The sequence below is a fragment of the Lemur catta genome, chromosome 5, assembly GCF_020740605.2.
Source record: "Lemur catta isolate mLemCat1 chromosome 5, mLemCat1.pri, whole genome shotgun sequence".
NCBI lineage: Eukaryota > Metazoa > Chordata > Mammalia > Primates > Lemuridae > Lemur > Lemur catta.
Window position 1 is genome coordinate 109589205 of NC_059132.1, and position 21458 is coordinate 109610662.

The 21458-nt window shown below is 39.7% G+C and overlaps 1 protein-coding gene across 1 annotated transcript in view; it reads right to left on the reverse strand.

Moving 5' to 3' along the window:
* GALNTL6 (polypeptide N-acetylgalactosaminyltransferase like 6) overlaps positions 1-21458 on the reverse strand; it is an 819656-nt gene that overhangs the window by 123736 nt on the left and 674462 nt on the right. The window contains exons 6-7 of the mRNA XM_045552501.1: positions 11483-11668; positions 7416-7599 (exon numbers count right to left, since the gene is read on the reverse strand). Coding sequence (XP_045408457.1) covers positions 7416-7599; positions 11483-11668 — 370 coding nt within the window. The remainder of the gene's footprint in view (positions 1-7415; positions 7600-11482; positions 11669-21458) is intronic.

The window sequence follows — 21458 nt, forward strand, 5'->3', positions numbered from 1 at the left end:
GGAGTGTCCTGTTGAGGAAAAGGTCACATCTGCTATGAGAGGAAGGAAAGAAATGGCATTTCTGACCCTGACAAGGGAAAGAGACTGCTGCAGCCCCGTACTGAGCGTCCCCACAGCAGAGCCATTCCGGGCCTCGAGGCCCAGGACAGGGAAGGGCCCCTGGGGCCACGCACCGGTGGGGGTCTTCAGAAGGGAGTCGGGAAACCGAACAACTGTGTTTGGAGCATCTCTGCCCCTGTTCTGGCATTTTACTTTCTATTAAAAAAGTCTTCGGTGGGGGTTCATGCTGGGCTTTCAAGGGAGGTTGATTTTAGTCAATGTTTTAATCTGTTTTTTAGACACTTGAGCCATTTCTGCTCCCCGATTCTCAGCCTCTGTAGACCAGGACACCAGTTAGAAGTTTGACAGTATTTTTCCCTAAACATTCTGTCCTTTTGCGGTCGTCAAATATTGCATTAGATCTTGTTATAAACAGAGCAGAAGCTGGCATTGTTGACATTTCCCTTCATTAGCAAGTAACCGAAAGCTGGCATTTTCAACCTACCTGCTCCAGCGAGGTCTAAGGGTGGGAACGCGGCACGGGAACGAGGCCATCTGTTTTCCTCCCTGCTCTCATTACCAACTCGCTATGAAACATTAATTGACGCGGCTACACCTAATGGGAGCCTAAGTTTCTCTGGAAAGGATTTAAAGCCTGAATGAATGAAAGAAGGCATTGATTTGAGTCCGATGAGATTATTGATTAAACCTGAGATTTGAAATCTAAATGAATGAATGAAGACATTGATTTGAGTCCTGACTTTGCCTCTCGTTATTGTGGTAGTCACTTAATTTCTTTGGTTCTTATACTCTCATTTGTAAAATTAGAAAAATAACAATAGTGACTTTATCAACCCTCATTATCACAGGGGGTCTGTTAGATAATACAGTAAGTGCTTTACACACTATTAAATACCAAACAAATGCTAATTTTTATATTGGATACAACATAGGCTTAATGAAGTAGTTATTAATTGAGGGTCAGGTTAACTGAGGGTCCTATGGAATAACATGCAGTTCAGGCCAGATCTGTGGTTGAGGTTGGGGAGAGCTGCAGTCCTATTTCACTCTCCCAGAACTCATTTCTCGACTAACTTGATGAACACATGTTCGAACCTAATCCCCTCAGAAGTTTGGGACTACAGTTTCAGAACCTCAGTCGCAAAGAATGAGGAGGTTGGAGGCTGAGGCTGAGGAGCACATACAATTGGTAGTTTGTATGCACCAATTTGAGTTTTGAGGAAAAAGGGGGCAATATTTGGAAACAACTGCATGAAGATCATGCAAAATTTGTGAGAATATTGAAGTGGTTTGAGAAGTGGCGTATGAGTGAGATTCTCCCACTCCACCAAACTGATAGCCCAGGCTTTTGGACAGAAAAAGGGGAAGGTAAACAGTATCTGATTCGATTTAGAGATGAAAACAAAGGAGACGCCCAAAGTTATCCTCTTACTTAATATTCTATGTTAAATTCATAGTTTGACCAGTTTCTTTTTCCAGGGGAAGTCAATTTCATGCCTTAACGATTTTGATTAAATTTAGAATTACTACTATTGGGTCAAAAATGACATGGCAAGAGTTTTGTGTCAAAGAGTATCTTTCCTTTCACGTTCTGAGTAAGCTAAGGTACCCCCAGTTCTCACTGGGATTTACGCAGGTGGGATGTTACACTTTTAAAGGTCAATTAATGCAACCAATAAGGTGCCGATGAAGGCTGGTGGTTCATTCTAGGCATCAAGTAAGTTGGTCCCCAATCTGTTGTCATCCTCTGCATTAATGAAGGGAAGCCTCTCTCCTCAATGAGAAAGAGCACTATTCCTCCAGGCTCGTCAACCCAAGCCTGGGTCCGAGGCTCTGCTGAGCAGAGGGCTGACTGGGTCTCGGCCCCTCACAGCCTCCACTGGGCACCCTGCACAGGCACCGTCTGTCTGCACAGGGCAAACCTGGGGCGATTTTGTCTGAAGCAATGTCCTGAACTTGTTTTGAAACAAGAATTGCTGCAAGGATTGGTCAAGGGCGGTGATGCTTTTGGCTTTGTGGTATCCACTTCCCAGCTGCGCTGCTGTGTTTGGGGAAGAAGTTATTGTATTCCCTGAAAATTTATTTTTATATTTGAACATGAGTTTTCCTTAAGCACTAGAGGATGCATCTTCTTTAACTGGAAAGGGAGGTGGAAGTTTCCATGGAATAGTGCGAATACTTAGTTCTGATATTCCAATTTGCTGTGTAAACTTGGGAAAACTGCTTAACCTCTATGAGCCTAAATCACCTCATTTGTAAAAATGTGGGTAGTATTACTTATTTTATAGGCTTGAAATAAGGATCAAATACATTAAAAATTTATATAAATTTCAGCCCAGGGCCATAGCAGTAGACATTTAACAACTGTTAATTTTTCCCGAGCACCATGGTGTGAAAGAAAGAATAATGGGGAACAGTGAGTCAACAACCCCAGATTCTAGTAGTAGCTACATTTATTAGTTGTGGTGTTGGACTTTTTAGCCTTGGGCTCCTCTTCAACAAAAATGAGAGGTTGAATTGTCTCTTAGGTTTCTTCTAATTTGATGAATTTATAATTATTCATATATTTCTTGGATTCTATTCCAACCCTAAATTTAGAAAAAGTTATATTTGTTACCCAAGAAGCACTGATTTCCACACAGCGCTGGCATTGATACTCTCAGGCTCTTACAAGAAAGAGAGTCGGCAAGTTCTGCACTCAGTTCCCTGGAAGAACAAAGGAAGATGCTGTGTGCAAATCTGTAGAGGGCATTCCACCTCCATGCAACAGTGATGCGAGTCCCTGAAATGCATTTTGTCATGGGCTGTGCTTAACACTTTGGACTTCAGAGCCAGCTCGCAAGCATTCCACATTCGGCCCGTAGGCCCTCTGAGCACCTTCTGTATTTGAACTGCCTGCCTTGAGGTGCTTGGCAACAGGTGAGGGCCTTTGCTCTCCAAGCTCAGGGACATTTGTGGGCCAGGTCCCGGCCCTAGATGAGGAGTCGCTGAATTCAAACTGACAGACGTAGGGGTTCCTGAGAGAATAAATCGGCGTTTGTAGCCTGTGAGTTTTTTCCCCTTATTGTAGATACCCTTACTTTTAAAATTTTGGAAATTGGTGGTATAAATAGGTAGAAAATAGAGAATGTCAGTTCTCACTCATGGTTGTGCACAAGAATTCCATCCATGATGATCGAATCTTTAAGTTAGAAGTTTTTGAGGACTCGTGGACATCTAGCTGAGGAGGACTGGCCTTGTCAAAATAATTTCTCCACGATTCCAAAGACAGGATAAAGGTGGGTTCTGAGAAACAGAATGGACTTGCAAAGTTGGATGGACTGCTGAACAGATTCTTTGTACTTAGCAAAAGAAAGCATGATCTCTAGGAACTGGGGATCCTAGAAATTAAGTTTATTTTTATGGCTAATAGAGTCATATGTTAGGGCCTGAGTACCTCATATATTGGTTGGAATATTTCATGTTATCCTTGTGGATAAGTTGAAGAAGTGTGGGTGAGACTGCAATAGTCAAATGAACTTATGTGTATTGAATAGTGACATCAACAAGCACTAACTTTTACAAGATGCTGGAGGACCTGGAAAACATGGTGACAGAATTAGAAATATTTAGTCTGGAAAAGAAAAGGGTTTCTTATTTTTCCCCCCTGGAAGGGATAGGCATAGCAGCTATCCCTTCTGAGCTTTGTGTCAAATATTTTTAACAGCTCTATCATCCAAGAGGAATTAGACATTCCTTACAACTCGAGTAGGACAATTAGGGACCAGGGAGGCAGAATTTTCTTAACAGAAGGAAAAATGTTTCTGTCAATGAGTTTAATGGAAGGGCTGTCTTTTGAGGTAGCAAATACACTTTCCTGCCAAGTTCCCGCAGAGGCCGGTCACCTGTCTTGGACGTTGCCTATCGGTTGCTTCCGTTGACAAGGAAATTGGGCAAGATAATGTCTTCTGGTCCTTTATAAACCTTTAGATGCTGAGATAAGGTTAAAGAGACTAAGTTAATGGTCAGAAAGCAAAGGAACATCTTCCTCTCTGTCACCATGACTAAAAGAGCATATTCTGTTTTGTCACACACAAAAGGTTTCTACTCCCAGGTGCCCTGCATTCCAGATGAACCAGGAATGAGCAAATCTTCTCAAAGCCACGAATAACAAGTATTTCCTAAAAGCATTACAGCAAGATAAAAGCCACTAGAAAAGAGCAACGTTTTTTCTTTACTCAAAAGACAAAAATGTTTCTCAAATATATCCAGTCCAATCCAATCAGAATTTTGACCGCCATGTAATAATTTGAACCACAAATATTGAATTTTCTCTCATATTCTAGTAGCAGTTTGTCTCAAAACTAGATACCTTTGCAAATATAAGTAAATATTTTCTTAATGTCCAAAGTCATCCATGAGTTTTCCTTTTCTTTCATAGTCAGATTGTTCAAGGTCATGATTCTTAGAAGTTGGTGGATTTTGAACTCTTTTGACTGCATGGCCTACATTAAGAAATACAGTTTATACCACTCCCCAGGATCACATATGCATTATAACTGAAATTGAATATTTGAGAAATAACACTTATACCTACCCACTAGTATAATACTCTGACATTTTCAATTCAATTCATTAATAGTTACATACTGTTCGTGCCCCACTAATTGCACAGAATTTTCAGGTTGAAAAGCACCGCTCTAATCAATACTCTCTGAAAACTCAAATAATGGCAGAATAAATGAGAGAATTTAGGTCTTGTCACACAGGACATTTGGTAAACTTGCTACAGAAAGAGAATTTTTTGCATACATATTGTATGGAAAGTCCTGGGATTTGCAATATATTCACACAGTCTTCTTTCATTCCTCTTCCTATCTTTTCTGCCCTTTTCCCCTCTTCCCACAGAAAACCACACACTTTGGCAGCAGCCTCTTGAAATGCGAAAGACTAAAAGGGAGATGTACAGATAGACCGCGTTCATTCTGTGCATCTTATAGCTTGACATCCAGAGAAGCAAATTTTAGCCCAGAGCATGCCTGTTTACAAGCACTTTCAGGTGACTGCCGCGGTAATGGGATTGCGGACGCGCTGCTCAGAGCTGTCTGGGTAGCCATTCTTTTACTAGCAGGAAGGCAAATGCAGTTTTTAAGATCAAAGTGGACACCTCTAGGAAGTTACACTTATTACAGAAAGCTAAAATGTCCCCATTCCCGGGAATCAAAGGGCCTTGAAGCAGAAAGATGGTAATATGCAATAGACGAACGCAATCTTTGACAGGACAGCACCACCTGAGCAGGTGACAGGAACACCAGGTAATCTAGTTCTGACAGTTACCAGTTCTGCCAGGCCTGGGGTTAAGCGAGGTGCCTGATATTGTGACAGCCACAGCCAAGGTCTGCCTGACAAGCATTCCCAGGGACAGTGCCGGCACTGAGACTACTTTTACAGTTTTTTATACTTTTATAATTTTCACCACTGGAGATTCCTTTGGTGGCATTTTGATCCCACTGTTTCAGAAAGCCCCCCTCTGCTGTCGCAGCATAAGTAACGTAAACGGTCATTATGATTGCAGCATTTGGAAAGCCATCAGGGATGAATTCTAGCCCCTAAAACATGGTAACCTCAGACAGTAGCAGCTAAACTGTGGGAGGTACCTAACAACAGCTATATTTGTCATTTAGGGCTCTTTTGTACTCCCCACCACCCACACATTCTTTATTTTTAGCATCTGAAACAGTTTTTTGTTTTATTTTCTTTGTCTTATCTATCTTTTAAATTGACAAATAAAAATTGATTGTATATATTATATTTATGGTGCACAACATGACACTTTGAAATATGTGTACATCATGGAATGGCTAAATGAACCTAGCTAGTTACCAGATGTGTCATCTCACGCACTCATTATTTGTCCCAGCTTAAGCCCTTTTGTCACGATGTGCAGATGGTTACCTTTGGGGAAGTCTGAAGAGCGTCTCTCATCTGGGCCCACTTCAAATGCCTCTTAGAAACTCCTTTGCTGAGATCCCTAAAAATCTTTCCTGGAAGTTTTGAATATCTATGAAATTTTGGCCAAAGCATTTGGGGAAGTAATAAAGGTCCCTCATTTTATTTTATTTTTTAAAACTCTCCTATAAGTTGAGGGTCTGAAGAGGCCTAGCTCCAGAAAAGTTCTGGGTGTGTAATGAAGATGCTTCATTTTACAAAATAAATGACTTCTCTCCCATTTTATCAGGCCGATGTCTACCCAAAGCCTCTTTGCTTCCCCAAGAGTTCAGCTTTCCAGAGACTAGAATTTGAAGAAACATTTTCCTGATCGTTATGAAATGTTTACTGTAACTTAAGGTGTTACTGTCACGAAAGTGGTTCTGGTACTCAGTAGCTTCTTTATGGCAAACTTTTATGGCCCATATTTTTGATGAAAAGGCAATATTATTTTAATGTATTTTAAATGGACTCTTACAGAGTGTGCAAAGCCTTGATCACAGACATTTTTCTTGTACTAAGAAAAAAATATAAATATATACAACAGTCTCAAAACTATAAAGGTTTTAATGAGATCAAAGGGTGCAATACGAGGAATAGATGACAGTATGCCCTGGGCAATCTCTGGGCTAACTGTTGGAAAGAGTTTGCCATTCACCGTTAGTGGTCTTGATAGTTTATCAACATGAACCATATTTCTTTCCCCTTTTTTTTCTATTTCTTAAAATGCACAATTCTCATGTCCATACTGAAAGAAAAAGATTTAGTTTCATGGAAATTAATCAAGAAATTATTGTTATGTATTCCTCTCTATATAGTATGTGGTTAAGTTAGGGGCAGAGTTATCAAAGATTATTTACTCTGATGTATCGTTTTGATTGAATTCCCCAAGTTGAAGCTATGAGAACACCTGCTCAGGAGCACTGCCCTCCACCGTAAATAGTTCCCAACAGGGTGCAGAAGATAGGTACTGGCTCATAGTCTATATCAATGTCCAGTAAAAGAAAAATAAAAGAGTGAATTTCAATAATCCTTTACGGAAAATAAAAAGAACAGAAAGCACTGAGAATAAGAACAAAGCATCTGAAAGGAAACATGCCTTCCTCCTCCGTGTACTTTCTGTTAATGGTGCATTTTCCCGACCCTTTCATCTGCTCACTTTCTCTCCTGCGTAGCAAAGTTGGAGAAGGGCTGATCCAGGTATTCAGTGTACCTCGCAATTTTCTACAGCTTGTAGGCCTGACCTTTCTCTGGTGATTTGCATGTTGTTGCCACCTGTTTTATCCCATTTTATTAGAGGTAACCTTTCTCGTGGGACCCAGGTTTGACACACCTCAAAGGAGTTACCTGCCCTCTCTCCCTCGGCCCCTCCCTCGGCTGCTACTCACTCAAAAGGGTCGCTGGGATCTGCCCTCTGCAGCTCTGGAGGGATGGGGATTCTTTTGTAGTACATTTCCCAGTCGAAGGCTCCTCGCATGGCATCCCCAGCTTGGGCCTCATACCCAAAGTGATTGTGGTCAATGACATCGATCATGGGACACACGATGGTTTTGTGGTTTAGTGCAATTTGGTCTGAAAAATGAAAGCACAAAATAGGAAATGACATGCCTGCCTAGGTCATCTATCATCCTGCAGCAGAGAGAAGCCTGCAGTCCCCTGCTAATGCATCAGGCTCGCAGCCTCGCTCCCTGTCGTTCTTTCAGCACTTTGTGGGAATCTCTGTTCGCGTGCTGGACTTAACATGATGGGACAGTGGTTAGGTACAATTAGAGTTGCCGTACTTTCCTTTAAGAAAGTTACATCCCAGAGAGACTTACACAAGTCCATTTAGCTCTCCCTCTGTCACATTTTTGCTTTGACCTGTCCTCAATCTGTCATTTTATCGTGCATCCAACATGCGCAGAGTATAAACAGTATTTGTGTTCCTTCGAGCATATAGCCACAGCCTGCTGAGGAAATGCCGGCCTGCTTTCCGAGGGTTCCAAGATGTAAATATTTAACCTCATGGTTTTTGTGGCGTCTAATCTCGTAACAGTCATGATGGCTGTTCCCCCCAAATGCTGACAGACCATGCATAGAATTCTTTGCTTTGGGGTTTGCCAGAGATTTTGCCAAGTCTTATTTTGCCATTGATCTTTGAGATAGACTCTGTTTGTCAAAGCTATACATTTTTATCCTCCTTCATGATACCCAAAAAGTGTTAGGTGGTATGATACTACTGCTACTACTCCTTCTACTGTTAAATTCTTGAGCAGCTACTAAGTAATTTATACTCATGCTATTTCTAATACTCTGAGCAACCCTGTAGGATGCCTATTATTGACAGCCCCGATTTGTGTGTGAAGCAGCTGAGCTCAGAGAAGTTAAATAACTTGTCAAGGTTTACTCAGCTTTTGAGAGCAATAACCAAGATGCAACCCTGCTCAGCAGTCCAGTCCCCAAACCCAACCTTTCCATGGTGCTTCTCATGGTAGCAGAGGGGTGACTTCTTTTCAGTTTCAGCACCTTCTTTTCCCAAGCAGGAAGTGCTATTGCGATAGCATCAGCAGCCAGTGCAGGGAACTGGCATTCGCGTACTTTGGTTCACCTAGAATAGCTATCTGGGAAGTATCTCTCTTTCGCAGAATGTGCATGCAAGCAATATTTATTATAAAAAGCCAATACTGTCTAGCAGGCAGAACTTTGAAGTATGAACATCTGCTCTCGTCATCTGGAAGACCTTTGAATGCCACATGCAACACTAAACCAAGAAACAATAGAGGTCATTTAGATTCTGAAGTTTGGTTTTTTCCGTATCACATTTTCTCCAGGGGTCCTGGAGTAAACATCATCTGTATTGGGATGAAGTTCTTACAATAAGGAAACTGTCCATTTGCTCCAAAAGTTTCTCCTAATCACAGGGCAGGAAGCACAAGGTTTTATTGGCTGGAATAACAAGTGGCTTTAGTCTGATAAAACAGGGTGTGGAGACCAAAGGATCCTGTGGAATATTTCACCTCTAGCTCTATATCACTTTTTATTCATGCATTCATCCTTTGCATATTTCAACAATTGTATTTTTTATTGATTAGAAACTCTGTGCCAGTCACTTTTTCTAGGTTCTGGGGACACAGCAGTGAATAACAACACACACACAAAAAATCCCTGTCTTCAGGAATGAAGCAAGGACAATTAATAAACATAATAAATAACTCAATTATATAGTGTTTTAGAAGGTGATAAATGAAATGGAAAAAATAAAACAGGGCAAGGGGGATGCAGGGTGCTGGGGCATGGGAAGGGGTGCAGCTTTAGATGGCTCAGCCCCAGTGAACCTCCAAGGTCCCAAGGTGGCCTTTCCCTTACCCCAGCTAGTTAGTGGACAGGGAGACCCCCCCTCACCATTTCCAGTTAATCTCCACCAAGGACTCTGAGCAACCCTTTTCACCTGGGAAAGTCTTATAATGGGTTTTAATCTTTATCCAAATGGTGTTTTTCCAGAGATGTCTTTGACATGTGAGACCATTGCTGCTGTGTCCAAAATATTTCTGCTGTCGCCCCTGCAGGTCTTTTAGAATTAAGGTTTCAGTGACTTTCTTCAATCAAATTTAGAATCAGGTTTGATTTACAAGTTCCTTGACCAGCAAAGAGTCCCAAGGTGACCCAAAGAGAATGCGTCTGTTAAATTAACTGTGAACTTTCCCTTCGGATTTCCTTTCAGCTCTCATCCCGCTGCACTAGCTTGGGGTGAGAGCAGGATGACTAATTTTTCATCCAAGGCTTGTGCCTACATTTCAATTTCCAGGGATCAAACAAACAGACTCTTAATGGGAAATTGAAATTCAGGTATAATCCCAAGGTGAAAAATGAACCAAGAGACTGTGTGGCTCCACCTGTTTTTTTCATTTTGGATGATGTATCAAGACACTGATAGAGGAAAATAAGAAAAGATAGTGATCCCGCGCTTGGATCACTTCTTACCCATCAGGCCTACAGGAAATGAAATGCTTTAATGAGAAAAAGTGGGTTGTGGGTTTCTCTTATTCTCTTTTTCTTTTTTCCTGTTTTTCTTCTCGTGTTTTTTTAGACACATGGTGAACAATCAGAGACTCAATAATTGGCATTTAGGGATTGCTTTGGTTCATAAATAAATTACACCTTTTGCTGACTTCCTTGAGTGTTCAGCAGCACATAGGTCAAATTCAGTTTGAGGGAATCCCACCGTTGCTGATGAAGCTCTAAATTGCTATGTCCTTGGACAAGGTACTTTTAATTAAAGGCTCAGAGGAGTCTGACTGTAGGAGCATGGAAACAGCCGTTGATTAGGACGGCTGGGCAGTCCTCCATGCAGGGGTCTGTGGATTGGTGATGTGGTGGGGGGTCTGAGACTCTGGTTGTTTCCTTTTTTAAATCCTATACAGTTTCAATTGATTCCCCCCTCCCTGTCTTTTACTAATGGAGCTTTGCTGAAATCCCACACAGTCGTCAATAGCAAATCGTTCTTTCCAAGGCAGCTACTGTGAAGGCTGTTAGTGGCTTTACTTCCAAGGCCAGGGATATATTTACAATAAAAGTTGATTTATTGAAATCTGGAAGAATAGGAAGGAGTACAATATGTGTACACCAAGAACTTCTTAGAAAGAGATTTTTTTTCAGGCTCACAATTTATTTCTTATCCCCAGCTGGACTTTATATCTGACTTCATTGTAAAATAAAACGCAAAAATAGTGAAGCTTGAACTGAGTCACACACATACCTTCTAGCTTAAATTACTTTCAGTTTTGTGTTTCTAACAGTTCAAGTGCAGTCTGACATAGCCTTCTTCTTTCTCTCTTCATCTCATTGTGAACATTTAAGATATATCACCTGGGTAGCAGCTCCGAGTGTTTGAGAGGGTCTATGGATAATAAATACAGTGTTTGTGTGTGTGAGGGGGTTGAATATTTAGAGACAGTCTGGTGCCAGAAGTAGAAAGAATAACAGAAAAAGAAATGGCATTACAAATCCTAGAAAATGTCAAGGTGTTTACATTTTAACTGTATTCTGGGGCTGAATAATTTTCCTTCCTCATATCTTAACCACCGTGTAATACTTGTTAAATGTGTGTGTGTACTGTAGTATTACTGTAGTTACGGAACGACGATAAAAAAGAATTTGGAGGTCCTTTTTTCTTTTAGTTTACCCAGTGAATAAGACTACAATAAAGGAAGACGCCTACGATAAATGAAACCTTTTTACACCTTAAGTTAGACCGCAGTTGACATTATCTAAAATGTCAATTTTAATATAGTTTTCTAGTTACTGCTGTCCTCAGCAGTGGTTAAGATATTCTACTTCTAATAACTCTAATACTAATTCGAGGCTTCCGCTGGAAACATTGTGGGAGGGGCCTCTCGTCTTTGCGGATTGCAAACTCCAGGGACACCAGGTCGCCCCTCCGGGGACCTCGGACCCCAGGCCCGCGGGACGGACTCACCGAGGAGCGGCGGCAGCCAGTTCACGTTGACCTCGCAGTGGGAGTCCAGGAACGTCAGGACCTCGCCTCTGGCCATCGACGCCCCCAGGAGCCGGGTCCGGATGAGCCCTTCCCTTTTCTTGGTGCGAACGATCCTCACCTTGGAAAATCGGGCCATGTATTCTTCTAACTTATCCTTCAGGTGATCTAGGAAGCAAGTGAGGGGGTGACAGAGGGAACGCAAAGCGTTAGTGTGCGCGCAGCGACAGTGCCAGGGATGCATCCCAGCCGAGCGCCTTGGAAGGCCGTGTTGCTCCCTTCTTCGTCTAGAGGGGAGATGCTAGCAAGCTTGTGTGCCTGGAGGTTTTCAGACTTTATGCTTCCAAAATGCTTCGTAGACGGCAAATATGCCCCTAGTGTGAACACAGCCGAAGCCACCGACGCCCAGGGCCCCAGCGAGCAGGGTGGCCCCGCCGCCGCCCGCAGGTCGGGCTCTCTCCAAAAACTGGCCTCTCGGACAGCCAGGCCTCGCCTCGGATTCGGTGTGCTGAGATAACGCACGTCAAACAACAGGGAAGAAAAATACCTGTCAAATCAGCAAGACCCAAACAGATTTCCACCCCCCAACAAGGTAACAGCAAACCGGGGAGGAAGTTCAGCGTCTGGCTTCTCACTGGAAGCGGAAAGGTGACTGGGCGTTAAAGCAGATACGGTCATTTTGAACTTGGATATTTAAGATTTGGAAATACTTCCTAGCTATTTAAATTTGGAAATGTTTCCTTCCCTAATTAAAAACAAACAGTGGGGGGAAAAAAGTCAGATAACTTATTCAAAGAGTAAAACATTTCCCGCAGGCTGTGATAAAATGCATCCATCTCTCAGTTCTTTTCATGCCAAGTAAGAGCATTTGGTGGCTTTCTGCGGGATACGTACTTAGACATTTTACCTCTTCTGCTTTCACTCTCCCACATCTAAGACATTGCCAGGGCTTTACTGCAATTTCTGACAAGTGTAGCCCAATATTCATTGAAACGGAATCTTAATATGCAGTAAGCTCTGTATTTTTTGCTTTTCAAACTTTCTCTGCATGACTGTCATCAAAGGCAATATTATTATTAAGTCTCTTCTCATGATCTCTAGCAACAGAGATTCATGTAGGCTTTATGATTCCTTCCTGCTATCCAATTTAACAGATGTCAGATTACTTTGCATTGGAGTTTCTCTGTACCTAAGGGTTTATTCTCATTCTTAGTTCTTAGTATCAGTGTAGTTTCAAAAAAATCTTAATTTCATTTTTTTCTTGACATCTCTATGTGTTTTATAAAGGTGTTAATTAAAACAATATTTAGCTTTCTGATTTTCACTGTAAAAGAATATAGGTGGGATTTTCACAAGAGTGTTTTAGCTCAAAATATGTTTTCCTCTATTTTGTTCTTCCTGTTCTTCCATAGACATCAAAATATGGAAAGCAAAGATTCCAGGATTCGGAATCGGTATAGACCTGGGAGAGAGATCTGTAGCAGTGATACCTATATATGTAGATAGGTGGTGCAAACTGTCTAAGCCTGAATTTCCTCACCTATAAATATAAAGGCCTTGGGGGATTGGTTTGTCCTCTTAGAGTGTGGTAGACTCTCGAGCTTCGATAGGCTTTGGTTAGAGATGTGCCAGTGTTCATTCAACAAACATTTACATATTTAGAAAATAATTGGAGACTCCAGTAAGTCACTTGTACTTATAAAGAGAAACTGCATATTTTTATCTGAAGAAATGCCTTTGAATGTTAGGCCTGAAAGACAAAAAAATGTAGAATTTTCTATTTCTTGGTGAGATGTTGATAACTAATCTGGTATCTATTGCAAATATAAAGAAAAAGTTTTGGCAAACAATAAACTAACACATATGCACATATAAGGAGTATCACAGTATCTCAACAGATCGGCTAGTTCTACCGCGTCTCTGTGTCCTGAAACAGGTCTGCCGTGCACAGAGCCTGCTTCCTGTTCACCCCGCTTCGCTCCCTGCTCCCGGCCTCGATGGCCTCGAGATTCTAATGGACTGTACAAGACAGCGTCACCTGTGAATAAAACTAAAGCTTTACTATCTTGTCAGGGAAATGAAACAAACAGTGGACACAGTCGCACAATCAATGGCGATGACTGATAACTGATCCGTCTGAGAATGCTGTTACGTGTCAGAGTCTTGAAAGGGCCCTGTTCTGTAACGATTTCTCACAGTAATAAACAGTTAAGAAAACTTCACGATCTCATTACTGTAATTCATTCACGCTTGAAATCTTTCTGCATCTCTAGTTTACAACCAAGTGGCATTCTGTAAGTTTATTTCTAAATTGGATGTTTGGACCACAGAAGGTGTTGTCTCATGGAAGTAGTGTTTTAACAGTCATTGGGACTACAAGTAGATCACAAATATTTGTTAAGTCCACCAAAATCGTGTTTTCCCCCCAATAAATGAACTTTATTGTTCGTTTGTCAAATGCACCACTACGGGTACCATCTCGGCAGTCCAGGTGCATTGACTTCCCTCCTTGACCCCTGAGGACTAACGGGGCCTCTCCTGAGAGAGAGGAGAAGTAATTTTCTATAGCTGCCTTAGAGGAAGTAATTGTAGAATAGTCTCACTTCCCAGGTGTTTCAAAGTGAGAATCAAAGAGTGATCAGTCACCTGGGAGTGGTTGTCCCAACTTCAGATTTGGACTTCCATATTCTTTGGTTTATAGGAAACTCTCTGGAACCCAGCAAGGGCTGCCTCTACATGTTTTCTTTTCCTCTGTGCACACATTCTGATGCTGTGTCTATTTCTTATATCAAAGCCCATTTTAAGGTACTAAAATGAGTGTATGGTGTGAATTCACTAAGCACAAGGGGTTTGACCCCCAATAGAGTCCACTAGGTGGATGTTCAGATCAAATCCTCTAGTTTGAACTTTATGGTGATAATTAGCTTGCTTTGCCTCAGATAATGATCTGGTTGACTGCGCTTTGTGGGGTCTATTCTCTCTTAGTAGTTCTGTTGTAACATCTAATTACCCCTAACTCACCATGAAGGCAGGTATCATCAGTCTAATTAGCAAATTAAACTCTCAAACAAGAGAGTTACTGGAGATGGCTTTAAATTAAAAACATTTTGCCTTTCTTTTGTATGAACAATTTTTAGATTCATCTACAAATATTATTAACATGATTTTAAACATGACTTTATATTTTTAATTCAAGCATAGAATCTTTGAAGACCACTTTTGAACTCATTTAATTCTAAATAACACCAAGAGAATTTATGGTATTTTTATAAAACAGGCAGATTTCCCTAGTGACTATGGGATATTTGTAGAACTGTGTTTTTGGTCAGTGGTCCTGGACAACTAGTGCATATATTACTGCTTAAATGCCCTGAGTAGTGTTTCCATGACCCGGAAGAGTGAACACAATTTCAAAAATACCAGTTTGCGCCAGGGTTTATTGTAGCACTGGGAGGAGATAATGAAATGAAAACTTGCACACAAATGAAATGTTGGTATACTGTGAGTGATAAATTTAGCAGTTTTCTGGTATGTATTTTTCTTTTACTCAGAAATTTCATTCATGCTTCATGAATTTATATGGAGAATATACCATTCATTAGTGAATTTAGTGTTTAGGGTAGCAACTAAATACTTAAAAAAATTGCCTTCAGTGATTTGCATAGTCAAGAGTCAAGATTTGGGTTCTAATTCTGTTCCAGCCTGTCCCTGTGGCTTTGGATAAGTCACTTCATACCATTCGACCTCATTTGCCTCAGCTATAAGGTGAAGGGCATAGGACAGGATGGTCTGAAATATTCCTTCTAGTTTTATGATTCTACAACTTCCCTTGTAAAGTTTTACTTACCAAGTAGATATAGTCTCATCAAAAACTTAGTTTTTCCTAAAGGCACCATTAATGGTTGTTATTTTGGTGTTTTCTTTTGGCTGTGTCTCATTTTTGAAAGTTAGAGTCAAATCAAAATAAAGTTAATACATATCAGAGGTCTAGTGAAAACACAAACTCCAGGATGTTTTCTTTGGTCAATACAGCACCTGTCTGATCTCCTGCGGTTCGCTGTCTATAAGGCTGTCACTGATGTCAAAATAATTACTTTGGAGCACTGCAAATTCATCAAAGATTTAAGTCTGTTCAATAAGTTATGCTTAATATGTCAGAAGTACACAGTAGCAGAGTTTAGAAAGCTTTCTGGTCTACCTATGAGAAACTGTTCTCAAGGGGGCAGGCAAGCTAGTGGCCATCGGTATTTAGAGCCTGGCTGGGACATCCCGAGGGAAGGACTCACCACAGGCCGGGCACTCAGCTGCCCCCGGCTCGGCAGCTGATGGTCAGGCCTGGCAACTTGTCACCACGTTTTTTCCATCTCCTTTGAATTCCCTAATTAGTATCTCAAGGGGAGACCAGGAGGGGCCAGGAGATAGGATTGATCTGGAGATGTGGATTTCTATATTTAAGCACACACCTATGAAGATGAAATTCCTTTGATGTTTATACTCTGGTGTTCCCAGTTTGCCTTACTTGAGATCATACAGACTGTGTGTCGATTGTTAAGAATGATGTTTAGTTATGAGTTATGAAATGTAGTGGATGATAAATACACAGAAACTGCATATCTTAAACTTTTCCAGTAAATCCTAGTAGTAAATCCTCATACAACAAGAATTTACTATTAAGTGTGACTCTAAGCATTCTAAGTAATTTGAGGTTTTACCACAGTGACAAGAGTACTTCACAATTAGAGAACATAAGATATTCTTCCATTTATTAATCTACTTGGCATATGTGATGTGTATATTTTGACCTAACGTAGAAATGTTAAAGGTAACTGTCTACTTAACAAGGTCTGTGGAGATTTTTTTCTTTATTCTTTACACAGAGAAATACACAGCTTTTAAGACTCTAGTTGAATTCCAGAAAATTGTCAATTTCTTTGTGTCCTGGTTGACTACACTGAATCTGTCCCTTTTGATGGCATCCAAATACAGACACTTCATATTTATCTCTGGAGCACAAAAAACCCATCCAAGAAAGTAATAGTATTGATGAAATCATGTTCAATTGCTTCTGTTATGATTTCAGCTTGTTCTATCTCTGGATGTCCTATTTTCTATTATTTTAATACATAAGGCATCTTAGGTTATTTGAAAAAGAGCTGGGGACACCAAACTTAAATAAATAGATAAAATATATTTTTGCTAGTATTAAAAAAAAAAGATAGAGTTAGAATATCAACCATTTTGCAACCCATAATGAATTTATGGATCAAACCATTATAGGCTGCTAATATCACAAAAAGAACGATAATCACATATTATGAGGCTCCTGATGGAAAAACACATCACAACCTATGAATATTATCGTCAAAAGCATTAAATCTGAATTTGATCATTCCTTTAGATCTTACTACTGATTTACAGAAAGTAAAGGCATTGAAGAACATATTAAATGACACAGCAGAAATACGGTCAGCAAAATCCAAACAATGGCAAATTCCTCAGGACAAATGGATTGATTCCTCGGTAACTAAATTATAAGAGGTGAAAAAAAAGGAAGGAGAAGCCTAAAAAGTAACAGACACTTAAGAAACATGGCAACCACTCCAATTAGGGCTAATATGAATCCTGATTCAAATAAACAGCTGAAAAAGAAAAAAAGTAGTCCTGATGTGTTCAAAAAGGTCTGATATTCACAGCTAGGTCATGCTGTTCTCCTGTTGTATGTAATAGTCTCACAGAACATAAATATTGGGCAAGGACACTATGAAACCATGGTAAAGCGAGAGAAAAGCAAGATCACGGTGACACTCACAATATGCCAAATATGTCCCTCTCTCAGATACAAGGAGTGCCTGCTACTTTTTACTGATTATATCTTTATCCTGTCGTGGACAGGACTCTATATTTTTTTCCCCCCACAAGACTCCTTGACTTCAGGCAGTGACGGGAGGGGAGAATTGGATACCATTCTTCATGGGCCTTTTGCATTTCTGTGTATCTTATGAGTGAGGCAATGACTACTCTTTATTTCAGATTATACTTTTAGGGACATTTCTGTAGCAAACACAGGTGGAAGAGAGAGAGAGTGTCTCTCTCAGAAACAAACAGCAGATTTGTTTATAGCTTTAGAAAGTAAAGGTAGTGTCTCCCCTCTGGAGCAAGGGGCAGGCATACTTTCTGCCCCTTAAAAAAGATTTGAGTCCTTTAAGTTCAATATTCTTTCACTGTGACACAACCTACTGCTTGTGTAGGGATCCATTTGTGCATAGCCACATCACCCTGTGTGACTTGGGGACCAGGGAACTGAGACGAACTTTCTGATTTTCGTGCTGCTGCTGTGAGTAATAAAGTCCATTGTCTCAGACCTAGGAAGCTCATGTCTCCTGTCTGCATTCATGAAACAACAGCAAGTTAACTTCTTAACTTGCAAGTAGAGTAAAATCTCAGATTCTTTACAGTTCCTTAAAGAGAGGCGGGAAGACCACTGATGAAGGACCTCTAAACACTCCATGGCAGTTTAGGAGTTCTTCTACCAAGAGAGAAATACGGGTATGTAATTCCACATACCAGACTATTCGATTCCCACCCCTGGGGCACCCTAGCTCCGGCTCAACTGAGCTACTTCATCACTCATTTCTTGTTATTCTCGCCTCCAGTTAAATCCCTTTAGAATCTGAGAATATCATTATCTTCAGGTACAAATTTCATAGTGAATAATAGTAAGCTATGTTTACCTGAAGAAATCTGACACTTTTCATGATCAGCTCCTAGAACCCTACATTTTCATGTAGAAAATACGGATGGGACACATTTCAGGGTCAGGTCTTCTCCTGGCAAGTCAGCCGAGCCAGGGCACCGGGCAGATTTCTTGAGCCCGCCCTCCCTCTCTCTCTCTCTCTCTCTCTCTCTCTCTCTCTCTCATTATTTGCTGAAAAAGCGATTGAATTACAGTTGAACCTTGAACAACATAGGTTAGGGGCTCCAGCCCCATGCACAGTTGAAAATTCTTATGTAACTTTGGACTCTTCCGAAACTTAACCACCACTATTCTTACTGATAACGTAAATGGTTGTTGACCGGAAGACTGACCAATAGCATAAATGGTTGACTAACACATATTTTGTATGTCATATGTATTGCATACTGTATTCTTAAAATAAAATAAGCCAGAGAATATAAAATGTTATTAAGAAAATCATAAGAGAAAATATATTTACTATCCATTAAGTTGAAGTGGATCATCATAAAGGTTTTCACTGTCATCTTCACATTGAGCAGGCTGAGGAGGAGGAGGAAGGGGAGGAGTTGGTCTTACTGTCTTAGGAGTGGCAGAGGCAGAAAAAAAACCACGTGCAAGCAGACCCATGTAATTCAAACCCCTGTTGTTCAAGTGTCAACTGTATATAATTTTCAGAATAGCTTTCAATGTATAGTATTTTCAGAGTACCACAGAGAAGCAAAACCTTAAGTCCTGATCTAGAACACAGCACCTATTTGTTCACCCAGGGCGTGACACCTTATGGAGTCGTAAACAGCCGTAGGCCTGGTACCCTGCACACATCATGGAAAGTTCTTTTCTATGTTTAGGATTGAACATGGGTATAAAGTCTTCTCTCTTTGAAATGCTCATATTTCAAAGATTATTTGTATATTACCTTATGAATAAATGCCCCCAAAGTGAAAAAAATATTAATATTATTGGTGACATCATGCATAAAGGGATTAAGAACTTTTTCAGGAAAAGGAAATGTGTAAGAGGTGGGGAGAGAGAGCAAGAAAGCTCTGTAGATAAAATATTTATTTTCTTTGTAGTCTTTTGTATTTATAGAATATGTACTCTTAGAATGGATTTTGCAGAAAGCAATAATAGTTATTTGACACAAAATCGTTTAGTATTTTGGTAATAGCTTAAAACCTGCCTATACAAAAAATGTAGCATATCTGTAATGCAGTTTTATTTCAGCTCATTTATTACAAATTTGATTTGCACATTCATTGCTTATTTCAATTTTGAGATGGCAATGTGTACTCAGTTATAAAAGAAATATTTGAATTCTATTTTTTTCTTTCTCACAGTATTTTCTTAAGAACAATTTAAAATCTGTTTTTGTCTGATGTTTCAATTATATGACTTTTTCTAAGCATTTTATATTTTTCAAAAGTAGTTGTAATTAAAGGTCCTCTGTGAGTGAATAAAAATGAAATAATCTGAGTATAATTTATAACTTGCAATTGTTCTGTTTACATGAACCTAGAATGAGAACTTTGTATTTTCTCCAAGTCAGGCAATGTAAAATTAACTGTAATTCCAAATTATTTTATTTATGTAATTTCTTCTGATGCTGTAACTTTTGCCTCAAGAAAGAAGAAAAATGTTAATAGAAAATGGGTAAAATGCAGAGGTCTTTTCCATGAAACACTGTTGCTAAGTATTTTGAACTCACCATAATTGTTCCATTTTCATACAATTAAAATATCTCTGATTTTTCATAATTTAGTACTTTTATTAGATTTTAAACATTTTGTGTATTGCAAAAGAATAGGCCAGATGGCTTATAAATTTTGTTTGTGCTAGGTATGTGATGGTCCAGTTCAGATTCCCATTGGTTAGTTACAATTTATTAGAGAATACATGTGGTGTTTATTTTTCCATTCTTGAGATACTTCACTTAGGATAATGGTCTCCAAGTCCTGCCAAATAGCTGCAAAAGTTATTAATTCATCCTTTTTTATGGCTGAGTACTATTTCATGGTATACATATACCACATTTTGTTAATCTGCTCATGAATTGATTGGCACTTAGATTGATTCCACATCTTTGCAATTGTGAATTGTTCTGCAATAAACGTTTGAGTGTGGATATCTTTTTGATAAAATGAATTCTTTACCTTTGGATAGATACCCAGTAGTGGGATTGCTGGATTGAATGGTAGGTCTGCTTTTAGTTCTTTGAGAAATCTCCATACTGTTTTCCATAGGGGTTGTACTAATGCAGTCCCACCAACAGTGTGTAAGCATTCCTTCCTCTTTGTATCCATGACAGCATCTATTGTTTTTGGACCTTTTAATAAAAGCTATTCCAACAGGAGTAAGATGGTATCTCATTGTGGTTTTACTTTGCATTTGCCTGATGATTAGTGATGTTGAGCATTTTTTTCATATGTTTTCTGGCCATTTGTCTATGTTCTTTGGAAAAACTTCTGTTCATGACTTTTGCCCACTTTTTAATGAGGTTGATAGTTTTTCTCTTGATGATTTCTTTGTAAATTCTGGATATTAGCTCTTTGTTGGATGTATAGATTACAAATATTTTCTCTCATCACAAATATTTTCTGTCATTCCAAAGGTTGTTTGTTTGCTCTGTTGATTATTTCCTCAGCTGTGCAGAAGCATTTTAATTTAATCAAGTCCCATTTATTTATTTTTGTGGCTGCTGTAATTGCCATTGGGGTCTTAGTCATAAATTCTTTGCCTAGACTGATATCTAGAAGGGTTTTATACATTTTCTTCTAGAATTCTTATGGTTTCAGGCCTTACATTTAAGTCTTTTATCCATTTTGAATTAATTTTGTGAGTGGCAAGAGATAGGGGTCTTGATTCATTCTGTATGTGGCTATCCAATTTTCCCACCACGATTTATTGAATAGGGCTTCTTTTCCCCAGTGTGCATTGTTGTCTGCTTTGTCAAAGATCAGTTGGCTGTGTAGGTTGATGGTTTTATATCTGGGTTCTCTATTCTGTCTCATTGGTCTATATCTCTATTTTTGTACCAGTACCATGCTGTTTTGCTTACTATAGCCTTGCAGTATAGTTTTAAGTCTGGTAATGTGATGCCTCCAGCTTTGTTCTTGGTTAGGATTGCTTTGGCTATTCGTGCTCTTTACTGGTTCCAAACAAAGTGTAGGAATAATTTTTCTAGATCTGGGAAATATGACATTGTTATTTTGATGGGTATTTTGT